The 9,193-nt window shown below is 39.0% G+C and overlaps 1 protein-coding gene and 1 long non-coding RNA gene across 3 annotated transcripts; both read right to left on the reverse strand.

Annotated features, from left to right (window-relative positions):
• Positions 1-836: 836 nt before the first annotated feature.
• LOC101170502 (G2/M phase-specific E3 ubiquitin-protein ligase) lies at positions 837-3,472 on the reverse strand. 2 transcript variants are annotated; one of them, XM_023964609.1, is made up of 6 exons: positions 3,319-3,472; positions 2,657-2,967; positions 2,352-2,530; positions 1,940-2,112; positions 1,538-1,714; positions 837-1,454 (listed from the first exon to the last, which is right to left on the reverse strand). In XM_023964609.1, exons 1-5 carry the CDS (start codon positions 3,420-3,422, stop codon positions 1,663-1,665), a joined length of 819 nt encoding a protein of 272 aa, XP_023820377.1. In that variant the 5' UTR covers positions 3,423-3,472; the 3' UTR covers positions 837-1,454; positions 1,538-1,662. The 2 variants fall into 2 exon arrangements, with proteins under 2 accessions (XP_023820377.1, XP_023820376.1); XM_023964608.1 differs by lacking the exons at positions 1,940-2,112; positions 2,352-2,530.
• A 78-nt stretch (positions 3,473-3,550) lies between these two features.
• Positions 3,551-4,845, reverse strand: LOC111948991. Its single transcript, XR_002874991.1, has 4 exons — positions 4,474-4,845; positions 4,242-4,357; positions 3,838-4,147; positions 3,551-3,750 (listed from the first exon to the last, which is right to left on the reverse strand). It is a non-coding gene; the product is annotated as an uncharacterized LOC111948991 (long non-coding RNA).
• Between the last annotated feature and the right edge of the window lie 4,348 nt (positions 4,846-9,193).

Here is a 9,193-nt window from a genome sequence, read left to right on the forward strand (position 1 = left end):
TCCGCACTGACTGTGGCACGGAAAATGGTCTGATGGCTGCCCTTCACTGTTGCCTGAGATCTGAGCATGGAGATGAATTTGCAGGAGCCAAAAGCCACATGTATGGAACGTCTACATCCAACCAACGCATTGAAAGCTGGTGGTCCTATTTCCGAAAGCAAAGGTTCTACTTCCCTATCCTCAATTACTTATGTTGTCTTTACTTGAGCCGACATCTTGTATTTTCTTTTTTTTAACTTTTTTGAGGTTTAAAAACATATTGACCATCTTTTTCTCTTAATGGCACTTCTCCTTCATTGTTGGAACATCATTTTATAGACAGTTGGACCTGAATCAAGGAAATTTAGGATTCTTAAAAAAATTTTTTTGAATATGATTTATTTTTGCTTAATGATATGTTAAATTAAATACACTGTGCCTCTGTGGAAGACTGGATGTAAACACAATTGTCCCATTACACAACCATTAGATTTTTTTTAAGTAGGGCACAAGATTTAAACACTTTTTTGCAGCACCTCTTTAAATGGGACACCGTTTTAAAAGGCTATTGTGATGTTAAAAAGATGTGTACTCTTAACTAGGAGTCAGTTCTGGATGGATCTCTTTGGTGACTTGAGGGAGCGACATCTCTTCAATGGCAGTAATCTGTACACCTGTTTAGTCAGATTCTGCTTCCTGGATGTCCTGCAGAAAGAACTGGACGAATATAAGCAGTTCTGGAACACCCATACCATTCGCCCTGTTCGTCAGTCCCAGTGCCCATCTGGCAAACCAGAGGCAATGTACCATGTGCCTCAAAGGTAAGTGTTGAATATCACTATGACAAAGTCAACTGATTTATTTGAAGTAATTATTTATTTGAACAAAAAATATATGGTGTGATTACAGCAAAAGGTTGTCTGTACTTGAAATTTTCCTCTAAGGTTCAACGGAAGGAACTGTGGCTTTCCAACATCCGCAGAGGCTGTGAGAAGGTTCAGCAGCCAGATGCCACCTGCAACTAGTCTGGATGCTGATGAGGATCTGGAAGCTCGCCTATGTCAGCTGCAGAGACAAAGTGGATTGCCAACTCCTCTCAACTGGGAAGCTGCCATTGAGAACTACTTAAGACTTAAGAACATGGCTAATTTGTAACATTGCCTAACTAAGGTACGTATAACAATATATAAAACAATATTTTGAATTTTTAAATCTTTCGAAATGGTTGATGGTTTATGACTAAATACATCCAAATCCGGGAGAGTTCCTGATCCCAAAAGTCATATTTTCTTTAAACGTGTTGTAGTTTTCCAGGAGAGGGAGCTTTAAAATGTTGGCACATGTGTTTGCCATGGGAAACTTTGAGCTTTCAAGGAATTGAAGTTTTGGCAGAGGTTCCAGGCCAGCAGGAGGGATGCCAGACACTCTTGTAGCAAACATGAAGATGTCTTCCAGCGTTATAACACTGTCACTTTCTAAAAATAAAAAGAATTCATGACATAAATTTTGCTTCCAAATTTGTACAAATAAGATTTTTACATTTCGAGAGAAAACTAACCTTCACAATCCAGAAGGTAGTCTGCCCAGAAGCTGATTGTTCTTTCCTCCTGGTTCCTCTTGTTGCTTCCAGCTTCACTGAGGTCTGGTTTGAACAGGTTTTCAATATCCAAAGCAGATAGCCGTTTATCCACATGGCAGAGAAGAGGGGCCATAACCGCAGGGTACTGCTGCAGTGCTGTTAAAAAGTCCAAGCAATTAAGACCATCTTAAAAACTCAAAACAGGTCACATGAAAGGGTTAAATGTAGGATTATCTGATAAGGTAATGAGTGAGCATTCAAATTTTTTCTGTCTAATGTGTAACAAATAATAATTGAATAGAATGAATTCACATATGGATAGAAACTAACACTTTTTGATAGATGTTCCCTTACAAATAGGAAAGTAAAAAACCAAGCTACCTTTCAATTGCACTGTGGTTCCGTTCAATTATGTACCACCTGAGGTACTCCCTCACAACTGAGTGCTTTTCCTGTAGTGATGCTACGCTTTTAAAGCACCCTGCCGTCTGCAGCATTGTGCTGTGCCTAAGCATTAGGTCTTGCAGGCTTTCCAGCGAGGATGCATTCAGTATCTGAAAAATGACAACTCTCATTTCAACTGGTTAAAATGTTATGCAAGTTAATTTCAGACGAAGTGTGCATGATCAGAAATTAACACACTTCGCGGAAGCAACCATCTGACACGAACGTCAGGCTTCCTCGTCGTGCGTTAATTTCTGATCATGCGCACTTCGTCTGCCATTAACCCCTACATATCGACCTTTAAGGGCTTCCTCAGATCTGCCTTTACCAACATCAGTGACCCTTGTACCTCTTGCAGCACTGTCCCTATAACTTCATCTTTGATGTCTTCTACAGATGAGTTGAAGCTGGACTGCCCTGACATGTAGCTGACCAGATCCTTTGAGAGGAAATTTGGTCCAGGTCCACCATGCACGATAGACACAGCAATCATCTGCCCTGCCAACCTGTACTCATTGTCTCTTGAAGCTGCTCATAGAAATTCAGAATTGTTCATTAATCTTCAATAAATACATACACATTGCAGTGTTGTTTGGCAAAGTTCTTAAAAAAAATCTTTTATTTTTTTTTAAATATGGATTATCTTAACAGTACCTGTTGAATTGTAGACAAGATATCTGCTTTCTGGAGGTCCATCAAAAATGGGTCTCTGGTTTAGCCTTCTCATGAGTAGGGAGAGAAATTCTCTTTTTGGGCCACCCATATCGATACCTTCTTCCAACCTCCCTTCATCATCAGAGAAATTTACATAAAGATCCTTCTTTTCAGAAAAGGTTCCACGCTTAAACCCTCTGACAGCTCCATCCCAAATGTCCGAACGACAGATGTTGAATCTGCTGATGGCACAGTGATCAATCTGGGATGCCAGATTTGCAATTATGTTGGCTGCTGATGGTTGTTCCATTCTACAAGACACAGACAATTTATGCAATGCGGCAAGCAACAAGACACATTAATAAATAAAAAGGAGCTTAAGGTTTGAATGCCACATTGCTGAATTAAAAAGAAACTTAAAGAGTATAATTAGCCAAAAATAATAAAATGAAGAAAATATGAAAGTTGACCATAATTGAAGTGAAAACAGCACAATAAAAAGATTTTTTTGTAAAGAATGCGAGCGCAGGGTATCAAACCAACAAGTTTCTGCACCAAAGATTCCCTATGTTTTTCAATGGAGGAAAAAATCCTGGAATAAAAAAAGTTCAAGCATTCAACCAACTATAAAAAAAGAAAAGAAAACAGAATAGCTTTCTTACTCTGTATCTTTTGAAATGCTAAGGCTTTCTGCATCACTGCCTGAATCCTCATCCTCTATTACAACTGGTGCATAGAGTTCTGTGTATGTGCTGAAAATGAACATAAATTACCATATCTTTACAATGAAGTATTAAAATGAAATAATCTGAAATTGTATGAACAAAGCACCTGTAGTATGTGGCTGTCATTGCATCTCTCGATGTTCCTGGAACTTCTGTGTAAAGAGCCACCTATATAAAAAACTGGACTGTGAGTGGAAGCTTGTATGCATATACATTCATATGCACATGATAAAACAGACAGACAAATAGGAAAGAAGGAAATGGTATCCATTACACTTGGTAATGTGTACGTTGCATTTGACTGTGCTGTAACTCCACTGATAGCGATCACCTCTGAGTCACTCGAGTCAGAAGTGACATGTTCCTCTGCTGTAAAAACATGCATGCTCATGTCAGGAAATTCACATTACTTTAAGATAGCTCTACTTGCTTTTGAATAATATCAAAATTACTTACTTTGAGTGACAAAGTCTTCAACTGTACAAAGATAAAGTGTAATCCTTTGATAAGCCTTCCCTATTGCCTCCTTATACAGTTGTAGCGAGAAGGATGTTTGGGTCCCAGGTATATTTTTTACCTCTGTACCATCGGGGTACAGCAGAGTGTAAGGACCACCATTTAAATTTTGGTTAAAGTTTCTCATTTTTTGTTCTGCCGCTTTCTGGAGTTGTTTAGCATTGGATTCTGGCTCTACTACCAGGGGTAGACATGATCCTCGGACTGGTTTCAGAATGCTGTCCTTCCTTGTCATTAATCCAATTAACATCTACAGGAAAACATAAAGTAGGTATATAAAAATTAAAATTGACACAAATACATGTATAATTAATAACTAGCCTACATTGGAAGAGAGAAATTACCTTAACATATTTTTGTTTTAAGTTTTTTTTCTTTTTGAAACAAGATCGCCTTTCCATGTCCTTGATGGATCGGAAATTCTGGAACGTAGCTAGAGCATCTGTCCCACTGCTTTCGGCTATAAGGAGAGTTCAGATAAATACATGCTCACACATCTAAAAATAAATATTTAAAACAACTTTGAAAGGAAAGCCTAAGGCTAAAAAAAAAGAGGACCAAAGTTTAGAGCATTACCTTCACTTGTTGTTGTGGCTTGTTGAGTTGTATCAACACTGTATAGGAAGCTGATATTTTTCCCACATGAACTACAGAATGTCCTTCCTTGGGACACCACTGCAGATGCGCAAAATGGGCAGTACATTGTCACCTATAATAAGACAATAAATTATCAGACTGGCAAACACACAAAATCACTGAACACGACTGGCACAGTACATGAATATCACTTGTAGCGTATCGATGTTAGTTATATAGAACTGCATTACCCAGCATGCATGAGTACCCAGCATGCTAGGCGAGTAGTCACGTGTTGGTGCACTGCGCAGAGCTAGGAAGCTGATGAGAGATTGCAATTCACGGCCACGGTCAGGGTGTAATACTTGGAACGAGACTCATTCATTCATTCATTCATTCATTTTCTGTACCGCTTTGTCCCTTTCGGGGTCACGGGGCTGCCGGAGCCTATCCCGGCTACTTGGGCGTAGGCAGGGGATGCCCTGGACAGGTCGCCAGTCTGTCGCAGGGTAGAACGTCCACAGTCACACACCCATTCACTCTCACACTCACGGACAATTTAGAGTTGCCAATTAACCTATGAAGCATGTTTTTGGACAGTGGGAGGAAGCCGGAGATCCCGGAGAAAACCCACGCATGCACGGGGAGAACATGCAAACTCCACACAGAAAGGTCCCCCATTGATGTATTTTTCAAGTCCCCCAGCCGGGACTTGAACCAGGGGCCTTCTTGCTGTGAGGCAAGAGCGCTAACCACTGCGCCACCGTGCAGCCCTTGGAACGAGACTGTTAAATAGCTGTGTTATTCAGACTTTTTTTTTTTTTTTTTTTTTTCGTCATTTCCGTTGTGCTGAGGAAGTTAATATTGATATGCTGCGGCTAATGCCGTCGCGCTGTGGTTAATTTCGTTGTGCTTCGGGTAATGCCGTTGTGCTTCGGGTAATGCCGTTGTGCTTCGGGTAATGTCGTTGTGCTTCGGGTAATGCCGTTGTGCTTCGGGTAATGTCGTTGCGTTGTCTTTTTGTATGTAGTGTGAGCTCTGTCGGCCACCGTACAAAAAAGCCACAAAGCATAAAGATTGTAAAAAGAAGTTTATAACATTAAAACAGAATAAACATACACAAATCTTTCTGCAAAAGAAATATAATAATTTAATTCAGACAAATGTTCAAAAACAAAAACAAAACAAAACATAGCGACTGGTGTTGGATGACTCTAGCATCATAGCTAATAATGATAAACTATTAGCATCTATCCTGAGTGAAACATTCATAGCAAATCCAATCACCAGGAGACAATTCTCTGGATTTAATGCCAACTGCATTTAACCTCTGTTGCCTTGCTTCAAAGTCCACAAGAAAGTTGCACAAGCCAGTAATTTTTGAAGAACGAAGGCAATAAACCTACAGGAGCCATGCTGAAGCTAACACGCTAACGACCGACCGGTATAGAATCAAGGATGGGCGGGGCAAAGATGGGCGGGTCACCTGTGTGAAAGCAAAGTCAGTCAAGGAGGCCATTCAATTGGCTGAAAGCGAGCACGCCTGTTTTACTGATGAGTTTGACAGATTCATTAGCCAATGGTGACATTAGTTAACGTGTTAGCTTTAGTTAGAGTCATCCAACACCGGTCCCTATGTTTTTTTTTTTTTTTTAATTATTATTATTTTTTAATTTGTCTGAAATCATTTTACATATTTCATTTACAGAAAGACTTTTGTATGTTTAGTCTGTTTTAATGTTATATGAATGTCTTTTTACAAGCTTTATGCTTTGTGGTTGTTTTTGCAGTTAAAACCGTCCACACTTTAGATGAGGTGCTGCAAAACAATTAATAAACTGTTAACAATGTTTATTAATACATTTGTAAAGCTTATAAGCAGTATAGTAATATGGATTTTGAATACAATGGTCTGACTGAATGAATGTCTTAATAACACCCTAAAAATTCTATTATAATGCTTGTTAATGCGCTAACAAAGCTTGTTAAGGAATCTTAATATAAAGAGTTACTGTATTTTCAAAGGAAGCAATCTCCTTTTTTGTGGTTTTATATTAAAATTTGAATTCTTATTTATATTGTTCCCCTATGCATGTGACATTTACCAACTTTCCCTTACTCAAATAAAAACAAAAGTGTTTCTAAGTTAGAGAAGATGACAAACAATTTTACATTGACATATTATTCAGTTAACTTGGTAAAATTGTTGACATGCCTTGAAAGTTGAGGGTAAAGATTGCACTTCCTCCTTGGATAAACTCTCTGTCTTGGGTTTCTTCCAAAGATACAAAAGATCTGTAACCAAGAAGGGGTCCACCGTAGACTCTTTGATTATTCTCATCTACAAAAAGTTGACTTCCAGCCTCACGAGGATTGTTCCACCAAGGGGTTCCTGTTGATGATAATATTTCAAAAATAAAATGATTGATTTACTTATAGTTTACATTTTTTGATGTTCTAGTGGCCTCACCACTTGTGGTGAAACTCCTTTGCTTTGTCATCTGCTGCTGAATGCTGGGGGTCTGATCCAGCATTTGAAAAGTCATTTGTCGTCCTAAGCAAGGCCACTGCAATTTATCATCATTATCACCAGACAAGAGTTGCATGAATAATCCAAAATATGTCTTATAAAATATAACAGCAAAGCGGTAAGCATAACCCTGACTGGAGTACTGCCTTGAACTGTATATTTGGGATCCTGAGGCACTGGTGTTCAGCACTCTCTGAAAGTCATCAATCTGCAGTGTTAAATGTGGACACTCAGTCTCATACAGATTGATGTCATCAACTGAGAAGCCTCCTGTAGAGCGTCCTGCTCCTTTCTGAGCTTCAAACACCACCTGGAAATTCATAGTTGCATTCAAGGAAACATGATGAAACCTCCAGTGAAATGTTTGAGAACTTAAAGAGGAAAACAAGTTTTAAATATGACTATACTGTCTTATCTATGGATATCATAGGTAGTAAGGCAAATAGTTAAATTGAAAAATTATTTTAAAAATAAGCAGTTCAGATGTTGCTTTACCAGTGATCTGCCCCATGAGGCGTCGGGTTCCTGTTAGGTCCTGTTCATTTTTAAACTCTCTGATCCAGATGTTGAGAGTATCAGACTCATTTCTACTGTGGTAATAGTAGAACTGCAGACACTGGATGTGACAGACTCTTTGGGGAGTCATTCTCTGAGTTTCCAGTTGTTCTGTGTCTCCTTCCTGAGCTGTTGCTGTGCTAACATGCATGAAGTAGCCTATTTCTCCACCTATAACAATACATGACTGTTACAGTGGATGCCACATTTCTTAATTACACTAAATTATTTATGGAAAACATTTATCTGTCAATAGTCAGATGTAGAGATATTGGTAACGCTTTCTTTTACAGTACAGTACTTACAGTGTACTTAAGTGGTATATACATGGTACTTATAGTGTAACTACTAGGTACTTTCAGGGTACTTACATGGTACTTTTTATGAAATTTACTGGGTACTTACAGTGTGTTTACATGGTACTTTCAATGGGACTTTACTGGGTACTTACATGGTACTTTTTTGTGTCTAGTCTTTACTTACATGGTACTTATCGTGTATTTATATGGTACTATTTGGTTCATACCTATGTGGTACATACTGAGTATTTATAATATTCTTACTGGGTATTTACATGTTGTGCAAAGGTGTCTTGTATGGTACCACTTGAATGAACAAGGCAAGTACAAATAAAGTACCTTGACCTTTAGGTCTGCAATCGCTGCATGTTTCATGGTATTTACCATGAATTTACCACAGAAACCACCCCTTAAGTACACTGGAACTGGACTGTAAAAGAAAGTCAGCCTTATTTCCACTCAACTATATGGTACTTTCATTACTAAATACTGGGTATGTTCACTTGAATATTACTTGGTACTTACCCCTTAAGTACAATGAAACTGTACTGTAAAAGAAAGTCAGCCCTATTTCCACTCTATTACATGGTACTTTCAGTAGTAAATGCTGGGTATGTTCACGTATTACCTACATTACATACACACTTGGTCTTCTGACCTTACCAAATGACACAATGCTAACTTGTTGGTAAAGGTCAAATAACTGCATTGTAAAAACATATGCCTACTTCTTGTAACATGAGGCAAATTTAAAGAGAAACAAGACAGCAGTGAAAACAACAATCTTTAATATGATACATGTCTGCAGCACACAAAGTGTCATCACAATGAAATATGTTTTAAGTACAAAACAGTACAAAGGAGCATTCCAAAAAACACATAATTAGCCTGAGGGTCGTGCTTTTTGTCAGTCAAAATTCTTTCAGCAGTTCACAACTGTTCACAACTTACGCGCCGCCAAGTAAACTCACCACACTCCTCTCGTCGGCTCTCGCGATACTACAGCATCACGTGTCTACTCACCTCCAGAAAGTTAAAAAATAAAAATCTGAAAAAGTTTGTCAAGCATTTGCCAGCCTGGATGACCTGGAGGACCTGGAGGATCTGGAGAATTACATCGACGAGTGTTTCAATACCTGCCTCATGAAGAAATCCAACACCGCCACTCCGTCCACCAAACGCAACCGTCCCGAAGACTCCCCGGGGGCTGTCTCCTCTCCAGGCAGCAACATGAGTGACATCCTGGATTCAATTGATAAAAGGCTCTCCAGCCTTGATTGCCGTTTAAATCTGCTGGAGATCCTCCATAAGGAATTCCAAGGTCTGCGAGAGTCTC

The sequence above is a fragment of the Oryzias latipes genome, chromosome 16 (genome assembly GCF_002234675.1).
Source record: "Oryzias latipes chromosome 16, ASM223467v1".
Taxonomy (NCBI): domain Eukaryota; kingdom Metazoa; phylum Chordata; class Actinopteri; order Beloniformes; family Adrianichthyidae; genus Oryzias; species Oryzias latipes.